Raw genomic sequence first — 27,608 nt, 5'->3', positions numbered from 1 at the left:
TTAGAAGGAGTTAATCAACATGGTCATTCCACTATAGTCCCGTATTTGCACTCCCCTCACTATAGATATATTTGTGTCCATTTGATATAACCATGATTAGTAAGTTAATCCTTCACAGGTTGTTCATAATCTCGACTGGGTCATAAAAACCGTTTTACCCCCAAGACTACATCTTGTTCCTTAAGTTCCACTAATCTTCTAATGAACAATTGGTTTAAGATCCAACCTATAAATCGAATCCCTCTCGGGCCAAGGAGAGGGTGGGGCCTCTTGTTCAAGACCTGGATTCAGTACTAAAGGGAACAACCTATCTACTATCCCTATAAAGGGTATGAGTGAATTCCGTCTTGCACCCTATGTTCCCAACTATCCACCCGATCTTACCCCTGAAATGGGAGGCTTATTGGGCCAGCGATGATGAGCTACCCTCACTTATACATATCTAAGGATAATTCGGAGTAAACAGGAGTTCATAGTTAGCTTATGATTAAGATTAAGTTACCTAGATCATCAATTAACGAAATAGTCAGTTTTATACATAAACGGCATTTAAAACGTAAAAAGTGACTATTTCATGGTTCAGTCTTATGCAAACTCTTTAATAGGATGCCCCCACTCACATATCTCTATATGAACGATTCAGGATTACATTGTTTGTACTAACTACAAAATGGGTCGCATCCATAGTGTCCCTAGAATAAGGCGCCCAACCTTATTCATATACTATAGACAATTTTGGCTATATATTTGAACTTGATCCACATTTATGTCACTACATAAAGTTCAAACTACATTAAATAGCCTCAGAACCTTAGTTTATTGGATTCAAGATTAAAATTTCAATAACAATTTTATCAAAAAACAAAACAGAATATGTTTATTAATTTATAAACTACGAGTTTTAGGACATAAAATCCAACATAAAGATAGTTTATAGCACTTTAGGATTTGGGGATGTCTGGCCCACGTGCTTGTGGCTAACCCAAAGAAGTTGGAACCGCATTCGAAAGTTTGCCTTTTTGTAGGCTACCTCAGGGAAATGAGGGGTGGATACTTCTATGATCTAAGTGAGAACAAAGTGCTTGTGTCGAAAAATGCTATCTTTTTGGAAGAAGACAACATCATGGATCATAAACCATGAATTAAGCTTGTTTTAAATGAGATTTTTTATGAGACTACTGAGGGTTCGACAAGAGTTGTTGAACAGACTGATAGATCGACAAGAGTTGTTGATGTCGGTTCATTGATAACAAACAGAAATGCACGTTATTACAGCGCAAAATTTAAAACAATATAGGATTGCGACGATAAAAATATGAAAAATAGTGTCCAAAAGCATTAAGTTGAGAACATTGCAATCGCATGCGCCCATCGCATTAAAGTAGCTAATTTACGTATTTTGTGCAGGAAAATGCGTTGAAGCTAGGCAGAATTGCGATCCAAGGAATTTAACATTTGAACGCATTAGAAGATTGCGACCGCAAAGCCATGCGAATATGCATTCGCAGAGATCTGCTCAAGAACGTGGTCGTATAGAGACGGTGCATCAAGGTGAAGGCTTAATAAATCACGATGGGACAGAAAGCTGATGACGGTCGAATCCGAATTTAGTTGATAAGCCGTTAACGACACACTGTAGCAAGTACACTCAACGTTTCAGTGACAATTAATCGGTGCATCAGACAGAGAGACATCCCATCAGTGTAATCATTTGAGAGAAAAACCCTTCACCCTGAAGCTCTATAAATACCAAAGGCCACCTTCGTTGAAAGAGTTCCGTTCAATTCAGTAGTTTAGAATTTTTTAGTTCTTTTTCGCCATATGCATAGATAGTCGTAGTCTGTAATTTTTATACTTAGAAGGTGGAGGCAAGTGAAGAGAGAAGACGCCGAGTGATCGTTCCTGGTTAGCTCGAGATAGTGTTGGGAAGCATTGAGAACAGAGAGAGGGCCGACTCTTGCGAAATCAAGAACATTCTTTAGGCAGAGTAGAGAAAAACCCAATGTAACAGCCTTGGGAAGCAAGACATTGCTACCAAGCTCCCTATCCTTACTTCCCACTGTCATTCTATATTCTGATTTCATTTATAAAATGGAATTTGCATCTCTACATCTGTTCACTCTCTTTACATTACGCATGAGTAACTAAACTTCCAAATGGGTTGAAAAGCAATTAGCTAGCATGACCTAAGATCTTCATTTTATGCAATCATCTTGTCTTATGTATGCATCCATCACCCCTTTAGAGCTACTTGAGAGAGAGTCTAAAGAAAGAACCTAGACTTGAGAGAGTTAGATTAGAATCTAGGCTTAAGAAATTTAGATTAGAACCTCATAAGCAAGAGATAGAAACTTAGAGATAAATTCTGTTTGCTAACATGCATCGCATGCACCCTAGAAATAGGTTATGATAGTATGCGGTCGCCTTGTGTATGTGTGTGTCATTCATCATCGCATAGACAAGAATAGAGGCTTAGACATAAGTTCTATAGACATCATCGTATACATCGCATGCGTCCTAAAATTAGGAGCTATAGCACTTGCATTGAGAGATGACCTACTGTTGTATGTGTATAGCATGATCGCATAACTTAAACGCAACCTTAGGAAGTGTTAGCTAAATCCCTTCTCAACCCGTTCCATGCATACTCATTGTAACTTTCTTTATTATTAACTCTTTTCTCAATTCCGCCACATAGAATTTACACTTTAAACAAACATACCAACCAACTTATTGTTTTGTTTGTCACCGCAAAGGAATCGAAATTTACCAATGCATAATATCTTAGTAGTCCCTGTGTTCGACCCTGGGCTTACTAGGCAACCTAGTAGGATTTATACTTGAATTTTGCTAGGAAAACTTGCATGTACAACGCATACACCACCATCGCAATATACACCATTATTTCATCATATTCACAACCCATCATTCATCTAGTCAACCATCTCAAGAGTTGAGACTGCCTCAACCTAGTGAGAGGGTTATGAACCTACCGGATCGCTATATGGGTTTTGACTGAAGCCCAGGACATCATTTCTGATGATGGGGTCGAGGATCCATTGTCTTATAAGCAAGCAATGGAGGATGTTGACAAAGATGGGTGGATTAAAGCCATGAACCAGGAAATGGACTCAATGTACTTCAATAATGTCTGGGACCTTGTGGATAAGCCTGATGGGGTAAAACCTATAGGGTGTAAGTGGATCTACAAGAAAAAACAAGGTGTAGATGGAAAGGTGCAGACCTTTAAGGCTATACTCGTGGCAAAGGGTTATACCCAGGTCGAGGGAGTGGACTATGAGGAAACTTTCTCACCTATTGTCATGTTGAAGTCTATCAGGATACTCATACCCATAGCCACATTCTATGATAATAAGATATGGAAAATGGACATCAAGACTATCTTTCTGAATGGTAATCTTAAGAAGACCATCTACATGGCTCAACCAGAGGGGTTCATTGTTTCAGATCAAAAGCAAAGAGTTTGCAAGCTTAATAGGTCCATTTATGGGCTGAAACAAGTGTCTAGATCGTGGAACATTAGATTTGATAGTGCAATCAAATCGTTTGGCTTTAATCAGAACGTTGATGAGCCTTGTGTTTACAAGAAAATCATCAATAGCTCAGTAGCTTTCCTGGTATTATATGTGGATGATATCCTACTCATTGGAAATGGTGTAAGTTTTCTGATTGACATTAAAAAGTGGCTAGCCGCCCAATTCCAAATGAAAGATTTGGGAGAGGCGCAGTATGTTCTAGGGATCTAGATCATTCGGGATCGTAAGAACAAGAGGTTGGTCTTGTCTCAGGCATCGTACATTGATCAAATATTGATCAGGTACAGGATGCAGGATTCCAAGAGGGGTTTATTACCCTTCAGGCATGGAATTGTTTTGTCTAAGGATCAGTGTCCTTAGACACCTCAAGAGGTTGAGGAAATGAGACGGATTCCCTATGCTTCGACTGTTGGAAGCTTAATGTATGCAATGTTATGTACCAGACCTGACATTTGTTATGCAATAAGAATTGTCAGTCATTTTCAGTCCAATCCAGGATTAGATCACTGGACGGCGGTCAAAACGATCCTCAAGTATCTTCAAAGAACGAGGGACTACATGCTCGTGTATGGAGATAAGGATTTGATCCTTACAGGATACATAGACTCTTACTTTCAGACTGATAGAGATTCTCGAAAATCAACATCAGGGTCAATGTTCACTCTGAATGAAGAGGTTGTAGTTTGGCGAAGCATCAAACAAGGATACATCACGGACTCCACTATGGAAGCCGAATATGTAGCCCCTTATAAAGCTACTAATGAGGTTGTTTGACTGAGGACATTCCTTACGAATTTGGAAGTTGTTCCAAATATGTCTTTGTCGATCACTCTCTATTGTGATAACAACAAGGCTGTGGCAAATTCAAAGGAACCTCAGAGTCATCGTAGAGGCAAGAATATTGAACGGAAGTATCATTTGATCAGGGAGATTGTGCATCACAGTGATGTGATAGTCACGAAGATTGCGTCAGAGCACAACGTTGCTGATTCGTTTACAAAGGCTCTCACGACTAAAGTGTTCGAGGGTCATCTGGAGAGTCTGGGTCTACGAGACATGCAGCATCTTGTCTAGGGCAAGTGGGAGATGATAGTGGGGTATAGAGTATGCCCTAGTTTATTGTATATTGTACTTTTTTTCATGTACTGTATATTAGTCTCCCAAGGCATTAGAACAAGTGGAAGATTGTTGGGATTGGTGTTCTAATTCTCCCAGAGTCTCGTAGTTTGTAAACATTATACACATTGTTATGAATAAAATAAGAGTTATTTAATTTGCATTTACTCATATCCAATAAACAAAGATCCATGATTATTTTATGTAAACTTAAGCATATATATGAGATATATAAGTGGATCATGTCTTAAGTAATAACCTAAAAGGTTTGTAGTATAAGGATAAAGGAGGGATACCTTATTCTGATGACACTACGGATAGGGCCTGCTTTGTAGAGGTTTGCAAGTGTTGTAAACTACTATAGATGGTCTGATCCTGACCATTCATGTGGAGACATGCGAGCGGAGATGTCATATACAAAGAGTTTGTATAAGACCGAACCACAAGATGATTCGTCTCTTTATATAACATCGTTGATACTTGAGACTTACATCTCACTTAAACGATCATATGTGACATGACCTTAATCCTGAGTGCTTTGGGAACTCATGCTTATGAGGGTGGTCCTTTGATTAGTATGGGTAAGAATGACCAGATTGCTAACTCAACAAGTCACCTTTTTGGGGATTTTTCTGATTGAGAAGCTGGGAACTCAGTTACACAAGATGGAATTCACTCATTCCCCGAAGCAGGGGTAAGTTGATAGATTGCACCCTTAAGCACTGATTCCAGGTCCTGAACATAGTGGCCACATCCTTTCTTTGGAAGAGAGGACCCAGTCATAGTGGGACTATGACTTATTGTTCATTAGAGGAATCAGTGGTACTTAAGGAGTTAGATGTAACTACAGGAGCAAAATGGTAAATTGGCCCAGCTGTACTTACGAGCGATCTGTGATGGGTTATCGCACTATTGATTGGTCAATATGGACACAGAAATATATCTGTAATGAGAAGAGTGCAGTTGTCGGTCTTCAGTGGAGTGTCCGACAGTTAATGGATAGTGGATCATGTGACTAAAGAGTTTAATCAGTTATTCACGTACCATTGAAGCTTCAAGCTATAGGTCCATAAGGTTCCCTTGGTAGCTCAATGGATTCAAGTTGAGAATCAGTTCTTGGGGTTAGTTTGAAGTGTTAAAATTAACAAGAGGAATTCAATTATATATGATATAATTGGTATGATGTATGAGATACATCAAGTGGAGGAATTAGTGTAAATATGATTTACATTAAGTACCATTTACATAGAAAATGAACTATGGTTTATATGTTTCATGAGAAGAAATATTAAAACTATAGGTTATAAATATAATATGGTAAGTTGATTATCATATTTATTTATAATATATTGATTATATGATAATTAATTTCTTTTTCTCTAATAACCGATTGAGTGGGTTATTGGTGGTTTTATGGTAATCGTGAGATAAAAGGATAATTGTTTTCCTAAAATTAGAAGTTGCCTCTTTCGAAAAGAACTCACGGATAAGCTATCAAGTGAAAGAGTTTCACTAAGCGATAGCTGACAGAGACTAAACAATCATGCACCTTTGACTATACGATAGTCATTCAGCTAATCGTAGCTAAACGATCGAGTGGCATAGTCTATACGATAGGCTGTTATTTGCTAAACGATTGAGCACATCGTCTATGCGATAGACAGTGTTATCTCCCACTTGCTCGATCATTGTCCTCTAGTCTCTTCCTCAAGCCAAGATCATACAGAGCCCACAACTCCTGGATTCTCACATCGAGAATACAAAGGTAACCGTTGTGGTGGTGTCCTTACTCAGTTCGTGGATCGATTGGTTTCGTGGAGGCTGTGTTCGTTGTGTTCGTGTTGTTGGTAGCAGTCTATTTGTTGCGTTCGAGAGCTGCTGTGGACGCGTTTAGACTAATTGAAGGATTCGTGAAGAATGTTTCTTCAAAGGTATGCATCCTCTATCCCTTGTATCATCCTATAGCATACTATAATTTCTTGTTGTGCATGACCTGTTAGTTTTCGTTCTTAGATTGTAATTGATTGTGTTCACTCAAATGGAATTTGGAATGATCGTTCCGCTGCTCATGGAAATCCTCATGTTTGATTTCCTTCAATAAGGTGATCCTTTGATTTTTATGGATGAGAGTGGCCAAATCACTGACTCAATAAGCCTACCATCTTGGGATTCATCCGATTTGGGAGCTGGAAACACGGCTATACAAGACGAAATTCACTCTTTCCCAAACGTTGAGAAAAATAGATAAATTGCTCTCTTAAGGGTTGATTTTGGGGTTTGAACAATGTGATGTCACACCCTCTCCTGGCCCGATAGGGGTTTAGTCATAGTTGGACTATGATTTATTGTTCATTAGAGGGATCAGTGGGACTTAAGAAGTTAAATATAACTACAAGGGCAAAAAGATAATTTTGGCCCAACTGTACTTACAAGCAATTTGTAAATGGTCATCGTACTGTTGACTGGTTATATCCAATAGACACATAAATATATCTATAGTGCGAAAAGTGCAATTGTCGCTCTTTAATGGAGTGCCCGACAGTTAATGGATGTTGAATAATTTAATTAAATGGGTTTAATTAATTATTCAAGTACCATTTGAGCTTCAAGCTACAGGTCTATGAGGTATCCTCTGTAGCTCAACAGAGTTTTATGAGAATCGATTTTAGACTAATTTGATTTGTTCGAATTAATTGAGAGAATTAATTATATGTGATATAATCGATTTAATTTAATTATATATGATATAATTACTACAATGTATTTGATATATTATAATATAAAGTTTATTTGAGAGGAAATAAATATTTGAATATGATTCAAATATTAATTAAATTGAATTCATATAATTAAATTTAATATAAATGGGATTTATATTAAATGCAATGAGAGAATTAAAACTATAGGTTATATTGTATTTGATAAAATATAAAACTATAGACTATGTGTTATATTTGATATAACATATAGTTCAATATAAATAATATATGATAAAGTAGTTATCATATTTTATTTTAATAATTAAATTGGTTTTAATTTATTTTTGAATTTTAAATTGGGAGGGAGTCAACTTCCTCCCCCTGAATTCTCTCAAGATCGTGAGGTAAGGTGAAAGAGTCTTCATATTCTTCTCAATGAGTTCTCTCTCTATGTGTAATTGCTTCTTCCCAGAGAAAAATCACTTCCTCTCATCTCATCTTTTCCCCAACCAAAATTCTAATAGCCCACAAACTCCTTGGATTCTCATCCTAGAGAATACAGAGAAAACCAATTGGTGGTAGCCATCTTGATTGTTCGTGATTTTCTAGAGAAGGAATTTGAAGAAGAGTTCTTCAAAGGTAAGAGTATTCTTATCCCTTTTCTCTTTTATTCATAATTAGCCTGCTGTAATTTTTACTTTGATGCATAATGTTTCTATTTTGTTTCTATAAAATTCATGTTCTATAAAAATTGAGATTTGGGACCAATCCCCGCTTTCGCTCAGAACCTTAACCGGTTTCTTCAATATAAATTCTCTCTCTCTCTATATATATATATGGCAAAATAAGATTTTAAGCAAATATCAATTTATGGCCCTAAACTTTAGATATTTTATCGATTAAGATCATGAAGTATGATTGTATGATTGTATCGATTTAAACTCTGCAACTTTCATAACTATATCAATTTACATGATCCTCCAAAATTTCGTTCAACTAATAATGTGTAAAACTTATGATCCGAGTCAATTAAAATATGAAATTTTCATAAACCAATCAATTTAGACATTTCATTATGATTATTTGAAGATCATCTATGTATTGATTCTTAAATGTGTGTAGACTTCTTCAAATGTTGATTTTGTAAAATGAACAATTACAGTAATTGCATGAACAATTCTTAAAGGAAAATCTGACTAACAGCCTAAATTGATTAATTTATAAAAATTTAGGATTTTTTTATATAATTATATGATGGAATACACAAGCAAACAACAGAAGCAAACATAATCAATAAGCACTCTAATTACATTTAATTTTAGTTCTAAAGCATGATATTTCAGAAAAACTAAAGTGGGTTTCAAGTTAAACTTACCTTTGATGAAATCTTCCAATTCCAAGTTGTTCTTCACTCCAAATCAGCTCCAAAACGACAATGAACCACCAAGAGATCTTATTTATTATTCTCAACCTTAAATTTAAGTGGTGGAACTCAAGTTTGAGTGAATTTCGTGAAGGAAATTGAGAGAGTTTGTGAGGAAGAAGATGAAGTAGCATAAACTATTTTTCAGCTCAAGTTCCTCTGATTCATCTTCAAATCTAAGAGTTTTTATTGAATCTCAACATGCAACCACCTTCAATCTTATTGATGGCCAACTTTCCAATTCAAGTAGGAATTGTATAATTGTGCATGAGAAGCACCTCGTGCTTGAAGGTGAAAGTGGAAAAAACTCACTTTCTCCATTTTTTCCAAAAAAAACCCCTTAATTTCCAAAAACCTAATTAATTCAAATTAATTAAATCCAATTTGATTAATTCAAAGTAATCAAATTCAACATTTCAATATTCAATTCCTCAAATTGAATTTTAAAACTAAAATTAATTTAATTTTTAATAATTAAACATAATTAATTAATTAATTAATTTAATATCAAATATCAAATTAATCACACATCTAATTTTCAACATGAATCTTATTCATGTAATTAATATTTAAATCAATATTTAAACATTATAAACTCTTCAATTTCATTTAATTTCAATAAATTAAATGTTAATTATATCGAATATAATTAAACAAACTCTAATTTGATTTTGAATTTATTCAAACTCAAAACCCTAATTTCAATTTGAACATTTTCAAATTGAAATTCAATTTGAACAATTCAAATTGACGTCATTCCAAATTCACTCATTTTAATAATTCAAGGTATCCATGTTTTACGAGTTAGTAGAGAGACTTTATGGACCTACAGATCATAAGCTCCAACGATTAAGGTTAATTGGCTAAACTCTTTAGACCGAATTAATCAGTACTCGTTAACTACCAAGTCATACCATTATAGCTCAATAGTTGCACTCTCCTCACTGTAGATATATTTGTACCCACATGATATAACCATAACCAGTAAGTCGACCATTCACAAGTTGTTTGTAATATCGTGGGTTATTATGTTGTTTTGCCCCCAATATTATGTCTTATTCCTTAAATTTCCACTATCCTCTAATGAACAATTAGTTTATGATCCAATCACTAAGCCGGATCCCTCTCCGACCAGTGAGAGGATGGGGCCCCTTGTTCAAGACCTGGATTCAGTACTTAAGATAACAACCTTTCTCTTATCCCTAAATCAGGTAGGAATGAATTATATCTTGCACCTTATGTCCCCAACTATCTACCCGGTCTTACTCGTGAAATGGGAGGCTTATTGAGCCGGCATTGTTGAGCCAACCCTCACTCATGCAAATTTAAGAATAATCTCGAATAGACAGGAGTTCATAGTTAGCTCAGGATTAAGATCGAGTTACCTAGGTCATCTAAGCGAAATAGTCAGTCTTAAACAGTAAACAACATTATATATTAAGAGTGACTTATTTCTTGGTCCAATTTTATGCAAACTCATTACATAGGACACCCCCACTCCTCATGTCAATACATGAACGAATCTGGATCACTTCATTTGTAGTATATTTATAACAACTTGTAACAACTACAGAGTAGGCCGCATCCAATAGTGTTACCAGAATAAGGAACTCAACCTTAATCATATACTATAGACTGTGTTGCTATTAACTCGAACTTGATCCATTTTTATGTCTCTACATAAAGTTCAAATATTCATATAATAACCATGGATCTTAGTTTATTGGATTTAGACTTTATGAATGCAATTAATATATTCAATAACAACTTTATTGAAGAAATGTTGAATAACATCTTTATTGATAATAGAATATGTTTAACTTTACAAACTGTGAGTTTTAGGATACACAACCCAACATTATAAGTTTTACATAAAGTTTTTCCAAATGAAATGTAATGGACGGTGTAAATTGATACATTTACAAAAGCTTAGGGTTTAAATTGCTAAAATTATTAATTTGTGGTTTGAATTGATACAATTCCTAAAATTTAAGGGTTTAAATTAATATTTCTCTTAGATTTTCTATATAATAAATTTAATAATGTGTAAAATTTAAAGAGGTAGTTATATTAAAATTGGTTGTCGCGTTCCATCAATGAAAGGCAATATAGTATAAAAGATTTACATTCAAATAATCATGTACAAATGACAAATTTACTAATAAAGTATAGGCAAAAAAGAAAAGGATATTGTGAAATTGAGGAGAACAACGGGAACATGGATATGGAGAAAATATAATATAATAATAAATAAATATAATATAATATAATATAAAATATAAAAAAACTAAATCATAAAATAACTAAAATTATAAAATTGGATGATAAAAAATTTAGTGAATATATACACATATAATATTCATAATAAATGAAACATTTTTCCCTCGTATCTCTTTTTACACCTAATATATATACACATATAATATATAAAAATAATTACACAAAAGATCTTTTTCCCTCGTATCTCTTTTTATACCTAGTATATATACACATATAATATATAAAAATAATTACACATAATAAATGAAACATTTTTCCCTAGTATCTCTTTTTATACCTAGTATATATACCCATATAATATATAAAAATAATTACACAAAAGATCTTTTATATACTTTATATTTCATCAATGTCCTAGATTTTCAATTATTTCATTAACAACTTTTAGTTTTAATTTTGGACCATTTTATCTTTTTCACCATTATTTTAAAAGTTTCAAAATATTTAATTTTTTCTTTATGAACATCGTTTCCAAATTTTGACTTTATTTTTTTATTTATTAATTTTGGTTGATATTCATTTAATACATGATATTTTAAATTAATATTTCCTTCATCTTAGAAGATATCATTTATTTTCTTTCATATTTATAGTTCATAATGGACCACCTCTCCATTGAGCTCTCAAGTATATGTCAGATATATTAGTAATATACTAGAAAATATAAATATACATTGCATATATTGTTTGATACGTAAGATGAGATATTGTTAGAGATGTCCATGAGAGTAGGGCGGGACCGGAGATGTCACTCCATGTCCACATTTTCGTTCCCCATTTCATTCCCCATCCCCGTGGGAAATTTCACGGGGATCGGGACAAGGATTCCTTGTAGGAAAATTTTTGCCGTTAGTTTTTTTTAATTACTTTAAATCACTATTCTAGAAAAATGTTAATTAAATAATTAACTTTATCACTAAATTGTTTATTATGGTTAGTTTTACATGACAATTTGGATTTAAAGATAGATTACTCAAATTTTGGTCTAAAAAACTAAAAAACATTTTTAGTAGAGATAAATAAATATAAATCAAATTATTCACATATATAATTTAAATTTACATATTCAACTTAAACATATTAATTATTTGACCAATAAACAATCAAAATTTAAATTTAAATGTAATATTTATATAACGATAATAACATAACATTAAATAATTATACTAAATAAATAAATGGAGCCTAATCGAGGGGAACGAGGCGAGGGCGTGAGCAAGGGTAGGGACGGGAAATGTATTCCCCGTCTCCGTTTATCTCATGTGAAATTTTTTTCTCCCATTCCTTCCTCCATTCTCCACCTAGTCAAGGAATCTCTGCCTCCTTCGAGGGCGGAGCCTATGGAATTCCGTTCCCATGGAAAAATTGAATATCTCTATATATTGTACAAATTATCTTGTTCATGTAGTTATCAAGTATATACCATTATTTATTTCTAACAAAATAAAATATATATTGAATTGTTATTCCATAATTAACTTCTTGACGATTCTTGCTCCCGTTTATGTGAAGATCAATTTTTAATTATTGGGGAAATTTTTTTACTTGTGTATGTTTTAAAAAGAAGACCATTTTGAGAAAGTTCATAAATTTATATACATGTTTTTTAAAAAAGAAAATAGTAAAGGAGGTTAAAAAAATAATTTGGATTTTTATGTAAAATAATAGTCTTTTAGCATTCACTTAGAAAGAGAGAAACTAAGTCAATTATGTCATTAGACCAATTTATTTAGATTAATCGCTCAAAATGGCAAATGGCAAATGGCAAATGACCTAGTTTTTAAAAAAAAATGTCAAATACCCTTTTGTTGATGTCATGACCATGTGAAGTTAAGTTATTGCCCTTCTTTTTTTCTTTTTCCTATTTTTCTTCGGTGCGAGAAATCGTCCTCCACACGTCGTCGTCTTCTTCGGTTTCTTCTCCTCTGTACGTCTTATTCTTCTCCGGCACACGTGAGCAACTCTGATGAGCAAGAGACGAGAGAGAAGAGTGATTTCGTGAGTGAGGAAACGGAGAGAAAGTTAGACGGGCTAGAGCGAGAGACATAATGATTTGTAAGTGGAGAAAAGAAGAGAAAGTGAGACAAGTTAGAGCGAGACGAGCTAGAGCAAGAGACAGTGATTTGTGAGTGAAAAAAAAGAAGACAGAGTGAGACAAGCTAGAGCGAGAGACATAGGGGCGTTTGGGGCAAGGACTATCCTAAGACTATAATAACCATCTCTTGCTAAATTAAATACTCTTTTTCAGTCTCAATTAGCTACAATTAACACTATTTCAAAACCCTCCATTTCCTACCATATTTACTATTTGCTATAGTTTTTACTATTTTATATTCATCATTTTTCTAGTATTTGCTACCGTGTTTACTTACTATTTTCTTATCAAACTAAAATAGTTTACACCTCAAACACATATTATTATAATCCAAACTAAAATAATGTATCCCAAACACAAACTATTATAACCTAACTATAATAATTAAGACCATAATAACCAACTTCTTGCCCCAAATACCACTATAGTGATTTGTGAGTGAAAAAAGAAAGAGTGAGACGAACGAGAGCAAAACTACTTTTCGCGTGTGTGTGAATATATTTTGATAATTTCACCCAAAGTTGACGTTAAGAAAAGATCACTCGATATTTTTTGAAAAAAATTCGAGTCATTTTACAATTTTTTATCTATTTTTTGGTTATCCATCCAAGAGACCTTTTATTTAGAGCCAGGGGGAAAAGTGCCAAATCCTAAAAAACCCTAGCTCGGTCACAAAATCAACATATTCCTCCTGTCAATTGCATTGCATTGGCTTCTTGTCCGCCGAGCGCCGCGCTGCAAGAATGGGTAATTTTGTGACCTCCTTCATTTTTCATTCTTTAGCACACAGTTCGTATTCTAGGTTTGTATGTTGGCACTAGTTTTCACTAAAGATTTTTGTGAAGTTGTTCTCAAACATAGGAAGATTTTTGAATGATTATGTTGAAACAATGTGATTGAAGTGCCCTAGATCTACTTCTTTCCTGTAGCATTTTTATCTCGCTTTCGACATTAATTAGGTGTTGTTATCAGGAGCTTATAAGTACGTGTCTGAGCTATGGAGAAAGAAGCAATCCGATGTGATGAGGTTTCTACAAAGAGTAAGATGCTGGGAATATCGTCAGCACCCTTCAATCGTTCGTGTTACGCATCCCACTCGCCCAGATAAGGCACGTCGATTGGGCTACAAGGCCAAACAGGTACATAGATTTAGTATGTTTTTTTTGTTCGGAACATTAATCAGATAAACATGGAGTTTTGTTTCCGTTTGCCCTGGGTTTTTGCTGAGAAATTTTTTGTATTTTCCTAATTCGTTTACATATAGAAGTTGATACTTCCTACGACCCTGAAATCGTTTGACTCTATCTTTTGAGTTGTTAGAACTTAGATGCAGAATTCAATTTCATTGGTTTGTATTTCTGTTAGCTTTATCCAACCTCGAACTCGGTGTCTCTATTATGTGCATTGTTAAGAAATAAATGTTATTAAATTGTTGAATTACTGTGGTTTTTATGTTAATTGGGCGAACACTTTCCCTAGGAAAATTACAATGTGAGAACCACATTGAGGAAATACTGTATCCTCCCCGCAACTTCTCTTCCTTGTGGAAAATTCTATTCGATGATTCGATAAATTATATCATTTTGGGACACTAGAAGAATGCTTTCAATCATTTAAATTCAATTTTAATAGTATGATAAATGAGTTTAAAAGTGTTAAATTAAATGTTGAAGTGAAGTTTTAAACTGATTTTAAATATGACCAAAGTGATTTTAACCATTTCAAAATCACTTCAAAATATACGCTTAGTGGAATGCTTCAAGTGGGAAAGAATAATTGAGGAAATAGTGTAATCCTCCCCATGCTTTCACTTGGAAAAGAACAATATGAGAACATTTCGTGTAGTTGCTATAGTAATTTCATTTGGCTAGAAGTGACTTACGCTCTTTTAATTTTACACATTAAAACGTAGATCTGGAATATGAAAAAAAAAAAAGATGTTCCCCATTTGGCTTCTTGTGCATTCATGTTCTTGCATTTTCTTGTATTTCATGCAGTGCACAAGTAATTACATTTGACAGAAGTTGTTCTGATGTTTGTTTTGCCATAACAGGGGATGGCTTACGCTCGTTTAATCTTACCACATTAAGACATAGATTTGGAATATGCAAAAAAAAAAAAAAAAAAAAAAGAAAGAAGAAAGATGAAAGAAAAAGAAAAAATGATATTCTCCATTTATTTGGAATCATTTTCTTGAATTTGTTAAATAAAAGTAGGAAATTATTTTTTCCATCATCTGTTTACTGTTGTGCATTTTCTTATTTTAGTAACTATTTTGTAGGGTTATGTGGTATACCGTGTACGGGTGAGGCGTGGTGGAAGGAAGAGGCCCGTTCCTAAGGGTATTGTATATGGTAAGCCTACAAATCAGGGTGTTACCCAGCTGAAATTCCAACGCAGCAAGCGTTCAGTTGCCGAGGAACGTGCTGGGCGTAAGTTGGGTGGTCTTAGGGTTCTCAATTCCTACTGGATTAATGAGGTAACAATGAGTCGGTTATATTAAGACATTGACATACACTTATTCCTTGTACAATGTGTTTTTATGAAATCAAATATGCCCAAAGTTTTAGAAGTCACATGGTATCCTTCCTAAGTCCTCGAGGCATAATTTGTTCATATTTGCTCGAGCATTTCTCTGATATTCATTACTTACTGCAGGATTCGACATACAAATACTATGAAGTGATCTTGATTGATGTGGCCCATAATGCTGTGCGTAATGATCCAAGAATAAGCTGGATCTGCAAGCCTGTTCATAAGCACAGGGAACTTCGTGGACTCACGTCTGCTGGGAAGAAGTACAGAGGTCTTCGTGGAAAGGGTCATCTCCACCACAAGGCAAGACCTTCAAGAAGGGCAACATGGAAAAGGAACAACACACTCTCACTTCGTCGTTACCGTTAATTGCTATGATTTCCTTCGAATCCATCTCATCTTTGTGTTTTGCACAATTGCTTGCTTGGTTGTCAGGAGAAACTTTAGTTCTTCCCAAGTTTTCGTTTAATTTACTGTTGGCCAGACTGATTTTTGTAGCGTTTAATGCGGAACTTTTTTGGTTCTTTTCTTGAGAAAAACTTTGGTCACTTATTAGTTATATTTATGTTGCAGATGTCTTTTTTTTTTTTTTTTTTGTTTCCCTTCTTTAAATCACTAGTTTTTCCCCCAAGCCAAGCTTGTGATTTTACCCTCATAAATGTCAATGATACTTGAAGGGGAGAAAATGAGTGGTTAGAATACGGAACAGCAAATCGAGAGTCATAGAAACAAATCACAATCCATCACCCTACTCCCCTTCAAGACATAGTAAATGAACAAAAATTAGAAAGACGCTTTGAAGATCCAAAGGAGGGAGGAGGAGGTTAAAAATGCAAGATTATAACAGCTCTGTTCTTTACTTTACTTTAGGGACTTTGCAAAAATTAGAGACATTTATAGACACAAGTCTAAAAGCCTCTCATAAAAGGTGACCTTTGACAAAACAGTGTCCTGAAAGTTCAACACGTTAACCACCTTTAAAGAATTAGATTTGTTCACCACTAGAGGATTGAGCTTCTAGCAACCCTCCTAACAACCTCTGCCTGAGTTGACTCTAAAGGAAAAGAGGGGGAGGAGAGAGAGACCTACCTGAGAAGGCTTCAACCGAAGTTTCAAACAACAAAGATCATCTCTTTTTTGTAAAAGATACATCATTCGTGATTATATATATATATATATATTTGAAAATTTTGCATAATATTTCAAGAAATAAATGTTATTCATGACACTTTATCTTTTTCAATATTTCATATAATTTTTCCAATATTTAGTTACATTCCATAAAAGTGTCACGAATGATATATAGTTTGTTTACCTTATAAAATTTGTTATTTTAATGGTAAATTTTGATTAAAGACTACGTTCCAGTTATATGATATATACAACCAAGCCATCACTACCTTCTCCTCTTGAACTTTCTTTTTAGATGCATTTTGAGCTCTAAATCTAGAGAAGATTCTTTTGGAACACCGATAAGATTGGAACCCCAAACTAGAAAAGAGAAAAATTAATAAATAAAAACCCGAACGGTTCGGTTCGGTTCGGAAAAATATTGGCCGGACTAACCTAAACCGGTAGCATCCGGTCTTTTTCGCGGTCATCACATCACAACGAAACTCTGCCACCATCGGACTTTGGTTCCACATTCTGAAGCTCAAAATCCGATTGCCGAGAAAATTCAACTAAGAAGATAGAATTTTTGATAAATTAAGTTCATTCCATTTCAAATGCGAAAGCCTGAAGCTGCTACCGAATCTCAAATGGCCAGAGACAAGGACGCTACCAATCTCTCTCGCACTTTTAAATACTTAATGGGTCAGTTCCAACCTCGATCTTTACTTTCTTCTGTTATTGTGCTGTAGTATATTAATTTGGCTGAGAATTTTGGTTCATCTTCCAATTGATTTTGGTTGATGTTTTTGTTTCAATATAAGGTAAGGATAATTTTTAGTTTACGTTTTTTTCTGTTTCTTTTGGAGTAGAGGGGTTGATCAAAGTCAGATAAGTTGATTAAATGTTATATCTTGTAGTTCATTTACAAAAACGCTTCAGTTTGTGCTTTATCGGTCTGATTTTTCTGTTGGATTATGGTTCAGCTACCCAATTCTTGTCAAGAGGCATTCCATTCATTTTCAATTTGTGGATCGTGAGGCATCTTACGGAAGAGGATTATGCGGTATTAGTTCTTATGAGTTTATCTTCCATTTGTTGGAGTTTAGATGTGCTTCTGTCACTGACTAGAAGCTTTATTTGTTTGTGTTATTTGAAACTCTAACACTAGCCCCAGTGGTGAGTTATTTTTTTTATACTATTCACATCTCGATATTTCTCATGCAATGGAACTTGACATTGAAAAATTAAATCTTGATGTTTTTCATGACCATGTAAGTCAGAACCTGAGGAAGATAATTGTGAAGACAACTAAAACGAAAAAGAAAAAGTGGATTTATCAATTATTGTGTAACGCCTTAAAGTTTCTTACTGGAAGACTCCTCACCCCACCCCCAATGAAGTGGTTGGAATTTTGAACTATTGTCTAGGTTTTTGTGGCGTATTTGACAAATATTTTCTGTAAATGCAGGTTTATGCAGTACAATTTCACCTCTTTGTTACATGTGTTCTGTTCCTTAGCCGGGAGGGATTCCGACGAGCATGCATGCGGGCAGAGTTAAGGTGCATTCTCATGATTTCTGGTGCTGTATTATGCACTCCCCAAACCACTATATTTAGCACGTTGCAGTTTACCTGTCTTATTTGATTAAATAAAATGTATCCACATATTTGTTTGTATTCATTCTTATTATTGCAGCTTTGTTCTTGAAATTGCTTTTGTTCTCCCTAACATACTTTTCGTTGCTCTTGTTTACTTTTCTAAAAAATATATCGGTTTCATGTCTAATTTCCATTTAAAGGACTTTGGTTCTTTTTTTTTTTTTTTCCTCATTACTATTTGTTATCTATAAAGTAATTTTTCTCTGTTCTCCCCCTAAACCCCAACAATTTTACATAGGTTTAATGTTTGACTCCTTTAGGTACGATTTTGGGATTTTTCTTTTTTTTTTTTTCTTTTTTTTGAAAAACATGTTCTGCCCGTTAGTATGAGAATAGGAGAGTTGACTACTACATTCATGTACCTTCTTTTGTAATGTTGATTTGCAACTTCTTTGTGGCTATAAATTTGATTATCTTGAACTAATTTTGTATAATGCAGTGACAGCACTTCAGTTGAGGAAAATTCAAGGAGGCTACTTAAAGTAGCCTGGTTGAGTTTCCCACTTGGATTGGTTATTACTCTTGCCGCATGTTATCTGGTTCTTTGGTGGCAAGATATTGCCTTTTCTAATCCATATGCACAAGCCATCTTAATTAATGGTAACCACGTTCCTTTTTACTTCCAACCTCGACGTATACTGCATTAGTGCACCTTAATTCTAATTTTCTTTTGATTTCTTGTGGGTCTCAGCTCTATTTTGTGTCCCCCCCCCCTCTCTTAATATTAGTCACGTTGGAGTCTGTTCTCATGAAGCAATTAACACAAGTCTAATTTTGACTTTAGAAACTAACATGCTTCATTTATTTGAAAATCAAAACAATAGAATCTAGGAAATATGTATATGATCGTGCATCATAGAAATGAGAGGTCACAGCATTGATGTTATATTCTTATTGCTAATTCTGTATTGGAGATTTTCATTTTATGTAAAATCTCAAATATTAACTTAATCCTCCTACGATATCATTCTCCCTTTTTAATTTTGTATTTCTTTTATGGCAGGATGTGCGTGTATTTTAGAGCTGTTGGCAGAGCCTTTGTACATTCTTTCTCAGACCTTACTTTTTCTTAAATTACGGCTTCTAGTTGAAACTATGGCTACATTTTCACGTTGCATGACAATGTACATCCTCCTAGTGAAGCGGAGTAACATGGTAAGATTTAGAAGACCCTTAACTGTCTATATTAATATTTAACCTGGAAAGCCTAAGACATCATCCCTATTGATTGTCACATTAGGATGTGCATGTATTTTAGAGCTGTTGGCAAAGCCTTTACACATTCTTTCTCTGACCTTACTTCTTCTTAAATTACGGCTTCTAGTTGAAACTATGGCTACATTTTCACGTTGCATGACAATGTACATCCTCCTAGTAAAGCGGAGTAACATGGTAAGATTTAGAAGACCCTTAACCGTCTATATTAATATTTAACCTGGAAAGCCTAAGACATCATCCCTATTGATTGTCACATTCTCCTACTCCTGTCCTCAAGGGCAGTCACTCAGTCAGTTTATGTGCACGTCTTATTGTATATTGGCTTTTGTATGGAACATGGTAAATTATGCAGTATTATCAAGCAGACCTCATGTAAATTTACCTCATCCTGATTGTGATGTATTCATTGATAAATGCCCTAAGCCCAAGAGCTGTGACATGGTGCATGCTTCTTCTTCTTCTTCACCATGGATTGAGCTCATCCCCTCTTAGTCCTTTAGTATGTTTTGTCTTCACTCACATGCTTGATCAATTGCAGCGAAGGTCAAAGGGTCTGGTGGTTTTAATACAATGCATGCTCTAAGTTGGTTACTTTGAGGAAACTTTTAGTTGGTGAATTTGGGATGTTTAATTAGCACTTCAACCCTGAAGAGTAAAGATATGTTAATAGCTTAGGCCGACTTATAACTGATAAAATCATAAAACTGATCTGCGGACTTTACGGTTGAGCCATGTAATTTGATTTGTTAAACTATGATTTCTGCAATGTTCTTCATAAAAACCATTGTTCTTGTCTATTGCTTTCAAAATAATAATGATGATGATGATATATGGATCCCGTATGTACAAAGTGTTGTTCAAGGTTCAGTGTTGTTCAATGTTCAATTTTCACATTAGAATAGACTGGGCTACCAACATACAACAAATTATCGTCAGTAAAAGCCCAAGGTTCAAATTAATTTTTTATTTTAACTTTTCTCAACTTCTATGTTTCTTCATTTTTATGCATTTTATTTTTATAACCATTAGAAACCCCAACATGTGAGCTATGCAGCTTTTGTTACAATTACTTTGTTGTGTCAAATCACTATTGTACGGCATTTCATTATTTGAAATATATAGTTAGTTCATCTCATCTGCTCTCGATTCAAACCCCATAACAATTATATATTAGTTGCAACGACTAATTAGAGTTCAATGGCTACTGGCAGGAGAAAGGAATTATATTTGCTTTATCACAATCTGCATATGGTGCTTGCTTGTTCTTAGGATATTGGGTCTACTTTCTTAATTTTTGTGCATTTAAATGGTCAGATCTTTTTCCTTTCAGGTACTTAACCATTTTATTTTAGCATATCATGCAATAATTTTCGTTAAAGTTAATTATTTTGTTGGCAATGGATGGAAATTCTCTGCCTTAAATACTTTTATTTATCTGCTACAAGCATGCATTCCCTCCCCACCCCCCCGGTTTTCTTTTTTGTTTGGACTCAAAAACTTTCGCTAAGGCAAACTATTTTGAAACTACATGCAGTTAGTTTTGCAGAGAAAATGTAGTTCGCATCATTTATACTTAACTTCGAATGAGGTGGTCAGTGACATGTAATCCATAAATAGTAATGTAAAAAGTGGCTCCCAATTGATTACTTTTGTTGTTGTTTATCTGCTTTCCATAATCGTAATGAGATGCGGGCTCACCTTGAAATTTGTAATCAAATTGTGTAATCTAATTGAGGAATAAAATGTGTTCTTTGATTGCCGTTGAAAATTACGTAGGACCCATTACCTTTACCATTACCGTTATCATTACTGTTACAGATATTGTTATTGTAATAGTATGAAAATTATGATTTTGCCACATTTATTATTACATTTACCGTTAGGGTCAAACAGTAACGGTAACAGTAAAATGTGACAGATTCATAATTCTAGGTAAAGACGATCATAAGCAATCCAATTATGTTTGCAATTCAAGACCTATTATGATTCATCCATCAATGAAATCTCATTTCGATTATACCAATTTTCATTGGTAAATGTGACCTAAACTAAAATTTCAGTATTAACTTTTGGTGGCTCAATTTGTCTTTAAGTGATGGATGGAAGACATGCACTCTCCTTTTTCTTTACCTTTGTTAATTATTTAGGTTTTATGGATTGTTTTTGCAGAGTGGGAAACATGAAGGATTTTGATAAGAAGCTTTCAAACATGTGTATATTATTTACTTTACAATCCTTCAGAAAGTTGGTTCTTCAAGAAGGTGAAAAGATGGTTCTTGTGTGGTTAGATACACCATATAACCAAGCCGTTTATGGATTAGTAGATAAATTGGGTAAGCATTTTTTAGCTCATGGTACAGTTTCATTCTGATTGCATGCAGGCGATTGTCTAAATGTCTGAGAGTCATTTCAAAGTTGTTTACTTTCTAAGAAGCACGGACACTGACACGCGACATGAATACGACACAACATCGACACGGCGACACGTCAATTTACAAAAAAGTAGGATACGGCACGTTAGGACACATTATTTATTTATTTTACAAAAATAAATGTATGTGCATAATTGGACATATTGTGAAATATGCCGACATATATTTAACAAAAAGTATGAAAGTACAGAAACGAAAGGAAAAAACAGAAATGAGAAAAGAAAAAAAAACAGTAAGAGGAGTCACATAAGTTGTCACTACCGTCGATGAAGTTAGAAAGAAGAGGTAGTATAGTGGGTTTTTTTATTTTTTCGAAAAAGGTTATTGATTAAGTCCTGAGGATGAAGTGTGTAAAAACTATAGAATTTCGAAAAAGTTGGGCTGAACAGTTAATTTTAATAGGCTTAAAATGTCCTTTAGATGGGCTGCCAATAGTGGGTCTTGTTTCATTATTTTCCTTTTTTTTTTCTTTTTTTTTTCTTTTTTTTTTTTTTTTTTGCATATGGAGTGTCCTAGGTGTGTCGCCAGCATGTCCTGACGTGTCAAAAAGCAAAAAAAAAAAAAATAATAAAGTAATGGACACGCCAGTTGGCGTGTTGGACACGTGCTGGAGCGTATCGGTGTCCGCCACCGACACTTCGCCAATTTAGAAGTGTCAGTACTTTATAGTTTGCTTTTACCTGTACTATATTGTGAAGATCTTGATATTCTACTATCCCCAAGTTAATAAGCATGCTAATAGTAGTTTTTACTTATATTCAGGAAGTTTAGTGGTGCGACTGGTTTTTCTTCCATTTGAAGAAAGTTCATACACTACATTTGCAAGGTCTGCATCAGGTTTATATATTAATCTTTATTCTTTTACTTAAATTACACCATAAATTAGCAATTTTTTTTTTCTTTCTTCTATATACATATTTTTTTATTGGATATCTCTATGTAACAATGTTTGGGAAATGGATTTATGTTACATGCCTTGGTTCTCAAGCCAGACCCCTGGACTTGTTCAAGTCATCGATTCAAGTATAGTGCATTGATTCAAGTCATGGGTATTTCCAGAGTTTAAGTACGAATTTTTTAAGGATTTTTGTGTAGTATCACTGTTGAATCTATAGGATTCCAGTTTATTTTCTTATCCTTCTTCCATTTATTTTGATTACTTTTATCTTCCTCCCACTCTTTCTTTCTTTTCTCCAATTATCCTTAAAAAAGATATATATAATAAAAAATTAAAAATTTTTAAAAAAATTATCCTTGGTCTCACATTTACTTATGTCATCAACGAGGAAGGAAGATTTCTAATTTTCTTCAACATCCAAAGTGCAAGACGTTGGTTTTCTATTCTAGTGCCTAGAAAAAGGTTGGGCAGGACCAAGGGTTAAAATATCGATGTTGATATCGATATCGAGATTTCAATTTTACAGATATATCGATAGAATATCGATATCAACAAATATTTCTGTAAGTCACGAATTTTATAAAATATATTTAGATTAATAATTAAGTTATTTTAACTTCCAAACTAAGTTATGGATATTATTATTAGTAATTTTTTTTTTTCATATTAGACTAAATAGATGACATTTTTTATATTTTACGAGCATTTATAAAAGATGTTGGAGATATCCATGGATTTCTAATATCGATGTCGAATCCTTAGATTTACAAATATATCAACATATCAATGGATATTTTCATCCTTGGGTAGGACTATACAGTGCGGTAGGTGGTAGAGATGATGGTCTTGCCTCCTATCAGCATACAAGATTTGCTTCTTGAGAAGAATTTGTGGTTATAATGCATTTTTGAAAATTTTGTATGCTTCTCTAAAACCATTCTCCTGATTTGCTAGAGTGCACTTATAAATTTTGTAACAAAACAGGCATTTTAAAGTAGATGGCTGTTTTGTGGCAAGAACATGAAAATTCAAAGAAGTACGCTCACACCAAAAAAGAGGGAAAGTCCTTCTCATGACATTAAAATTTCCATTTGCTGTTTTTGACTTGCTTTCTATTTGATAGGAGAATACCCAGATAAAACTAGAAAGCTTGCCATCTGCCTTTCAGAAGCTCTCAAGTTAGTTTTGCTGATTGGTATGCAATCTCAATTAATTATATTACGACAGTCTATATACATAATTATTTCTGACTGTCCTTCATTTGCATGATCTTTCTTTTTTTTGAACAGTACGTACAGTCAAAATTCAATGATATTTTTGTTTTCTGAAGTATGTTACCATGCAAGAACTAGTTCTGTGAGACAACTCACACAATTTCTGAAATCGAATAAAGAAATGTAGAGTTTGGATACTTTAAAGCCTGAGTTTTTCATCTTTGTTGCAAATCCATTACTGAATAATTGATTTGGACATAATTTCACCGAGAACATTAAGTCAACCAAAGATATTCTTCTAATGTTCATTGCCTTGTTGGCTACTTTAGGTACTTCAACGATGATAATCAGAGCATGAAATTCAGTTGAATAGTTTTGGTATTAATTTTATTGTGTTGAAAATGAATTGAGACTATGGTGACAACCTAAAATATTACACATCCTATAAAGAGTGAAGATTTAGAATTTTCCTTCAGATTTACTTTTTTGTTGATATCAAATATCATTAATATATAATTATATTCCTAATCTAAAATGGAGTTCGTCCCGCATGAAACATTTTCTAGTCTCCCGCCAAAATGATTTTTATGATTTCATGCAGGCCTTATATTTATGGCATTTGGTCCAAGCTATTCTTATGCACTCATTAGATTGCTATACGGCCAGAAATGGAGTGATGGAGATGCGCCAACAGCTCTCCGTTATTACTGCCTGTATATCATTGTGCTGGCTATGAATGGTTGGTAATTCTTGTTTATTCTTTTAACTGCTATGTCCCTCTGCATATTAGTAAATGTTATTGTTAACAAAGATGGGGAAGGCAGGGGGATGCATTCATTTATATTGAAAAAGTTACTCTGCTTTGAAATCTAATTATCCTCGTTCCTCGGCGTTGCTCTTTTTTAGAGAAAGAACAATTGTTGTCCATGAATTGGAGGCTGGGAGGCTGTAATTTGTTTATTGCTTAGGAGCTGCTGATCTAGATTAAATTCTGTAAGATCTTATTTTGGGAACATAAAAATATAAAAAGAGGGGAGCTGCAAAAAGTTTTGCTGTCAGAAATTCAACAAAAAGCATCTGAATATAAAGGAAAATTGTTTTAAATAACAAAGCTGCTAAAAATATTTACAAATATAGCAAAATGGCACTGTTTATGTCTATCATTATCACTAATAGACACCAATAGACACTAATAGACATTTATGGTGTCTATCAATATCTAGTACTGATAGACACTGACATTTTGCTATATTTAAAAATATTTGTCATTTTTCTATATTCGAAAACAGCCCTAATATAAACGTATCTATTTTTTCCTGACCACTAGGTTGCATTAATTTTACATCAGGTACTTCAGAAGCATTCCTGCATGCTGTTGCAAATGAGAGCCAACTCAAGAAGTCAAATGACTCATTGCTTTTATTCTCATTGATCTATGTCGTGCTAAATTTTCTGCTGATCCGGTCATCCGGAGTAGTTGGCTTGATTTTTGCTAATTCTATAAGTATCCTTTCATCACTCTTTAATCTAAATTTCCATGGCATATGATAATTTTAGATCAAACTTCTACAATCCAAATTCAAGTATACGTTTTTACTTCGTTTGTGTTGTGCAAACCCCATATCAATGATGGCTACAAACTATTGAAACCGTGTTTTAAGAGCATGTTTTTCATAAAAATTCAAGGGAATGGTTTCATCACTTTTTGATCAAATTGTCTTTGATAAACATCTAATGTGGATTGCTCGTCAATATAGATTAAACCAGTTATATGATTATTAGAAGTCTACTGATTTCATCATTAGCAATGCTAATAAATTGTTTTCATCAATATTGGGGAAAAGGTAGTTTGTTCCTGAATATGAATATGTTTATTATAAGTTAGTTCCTCATGCCAACGCCATCCAATTTTTAAGGCACAACTATATTTTTCGAGTTTCTTTAAGGCACAACTATAAGTTAGTTCCTCACGCCAATGGATTGTCAATTTGTCATTCAAGTTGAACATGTCTAGATATAGAGTGGAGTTTATCTTTAACTTTCATATTAGATTTTACTCCCACTTAATATGGATGTATGTTGTGATACCTTTAATTAGCACTCATCCTTGTGGAAACTTCCTGATATTTCTTCAGCAGATGTTACTATTTTTTATTCCATCATCAATTTATGAACAAACAATGATTAAATGCCGATTGAAGAAATAGAGCTTTTGTAGTATTTTTCTTAACTCTTATAAAAGATATGATTTTGAGGATAACATACTCGGCCATATTCATCAAAGGCTACTTCAAGGTATGCTTTGGTTATAACCGCAACCTTCGCTTGATTTTTTTTTTTTTTTTCATTAATAATGTTAGTTTTTTTTTCTCTCTACAGAACTCTTCATTCTCCTTCAACAGATGCCTGCCTTCAGGATGGATTTTTTTATTATTCTCAGGGGTTCTGACTCTTATTTCGGAGAGATTATTTCTGGACCAACAAAATTTTTGGTCAACATTTTCGCTTCATTTTTCAATTGGTTTGGTTTGCTTTCTTGTGTCATCATACGTCATGTGAGTAAATTCCTTTCTAATATCATTAAGTTGAAATTTCTTTTGCTTAAACTCTTTGCTTCCTTTATTCAAATTTGATTTCTGTTTTGTTCTTAATAGCTATCACCGTGAGAGATCCTTCATCAACAAAATTGTTCGTTTCCGTCAACACTCAGATTGACAAGCATTTTTCTGGGGAGCTGAATGTTATATTAAAATATCAGTTAAAGTATTGAAGCTTTTTTTTTTTGTCTGCTTGGTTATGGCAAGGGGAAATGTTTGTCAACTCAGCCATAAGATCCCGTTAGATTCGAATCAGTTTTGAAGTTGTAGGAAAGCCGAAGAGGATGATATCCAGGACATATCCATGGCAGGAAAAGGACAAATGAGCACTGCTGAGCCTCGGTAACTTTCAGAAATAACTCGGCAAGCTAACTACTGATTAGTAATCTATGAATGCTAATTTATCTATATTATGCTCTCAAGTTACTATAATATATATGATATCTTGACATAGGCACATTATATCCTCTCATCAGTTTTATCATCTGAACTCCTGTTTTTTATTTTGCAATTTGGTTCAGATATTTCTTTTCTGAAGAGATCTGATTTCTGATATTTGCATTTAATCCCCCATCCTCCTCCCCCCCCCCCCCCCCCCCCCCCCTCTTAAGTTAAAGATTGATATTTTACTTCTACACCTTGGTCAAAGTTTGAATGAATAAGGAGTATTTGCTGTCATGTGCAAAGGTACATTGATATTTTTTATTCCAAGCATAATGATTGTGTTATCTGATATATATGGTGTAATATCGTATTTCAACCAACGTATTCA

The 27,608-nt window shown here is 33.9% G+C and overlaps 2 protein-coding genes across 2 annotated transcripts; both read left to right on the top strand.

The window, feature by feature from the left end:
* Positions 1–13,738: 13,738 nt before the first annotated feature.
* LOC120082883 (large ribosomal subunit protein eL15y-like) lies at positions 13,739–16,264 on the top strand. The gene is made up of 4 exons (XM_039038271.2): positions 13,739–13,917; positions 14,143–14,309; positions 15,452–15,649; positions 15,829–16,264. The coding sequence occupies exons 1-4, from the start codon at positions 13,914–13,916 to the stop codon at positions 16,072–16,074; spliced, it is 615 nt and encodes a 204-aa protein (XP_038894199.1). The 5' UTR covers positions 13,739–13,913; the 3' UTR covers positions 16,075–16,264.
* Positions 16,265–17,200: 936 nt separating this feature from the next.
* LOC120082882 (lipid transporter) lies at positions 17,201–27,389 on the top strand. Its single transcript, XM_039038257.2, has 14 exons — positions 17,201–17,520; positions 17,802–17,881; positions 18,287–18,378; positions 18,917–19,077; positions 19,481–19,632; positions 20,907–21,025; positions 21,865–22,028; positions 22,890–22,964; positions 24,149–24,220; positions 24,841–24,978; positions 25,588–25,743; positions 26,482–26,534; positions 26,619–26,794; positions 26,894–27,389. The coding sequence occupies exons 1-14, from the start codon at positions 17,433–17,435 to the stop codon at positions 26,952–26,954; spliced, it is 1,587 nt and encodes a 528-aa protein (XP_038894185.1). The 5' UTR covers positions 17,201–17,432; the 3' UTR covers positions 26,955–27,389.
* The last annotated feature ends 219 nt before the right edge of the window (positions 27,390–27,608 follow it).

The sequence above is a fragment of the Benincasa hispida genome, chromosome 1 (assembly GCF_027475165.1).
Source record: "Benincasa hispida cultivar pf3 chromosome 1, pf3_genome.v1.1, whole genome shotgun sequence".
Taxonomy (NCBI): Eukaryota; Viridiplantae; Streptophyta; class Magnoliopsida; order Cucurbitales; family Cucurbitaceae; genus Benincasa; species Benincasa hispida.
The sequence above is the reverse complement of the archived record's forward strand: the minus strand, read 5'-3'. Positions and strand labels throughout refer to the sequence as shown.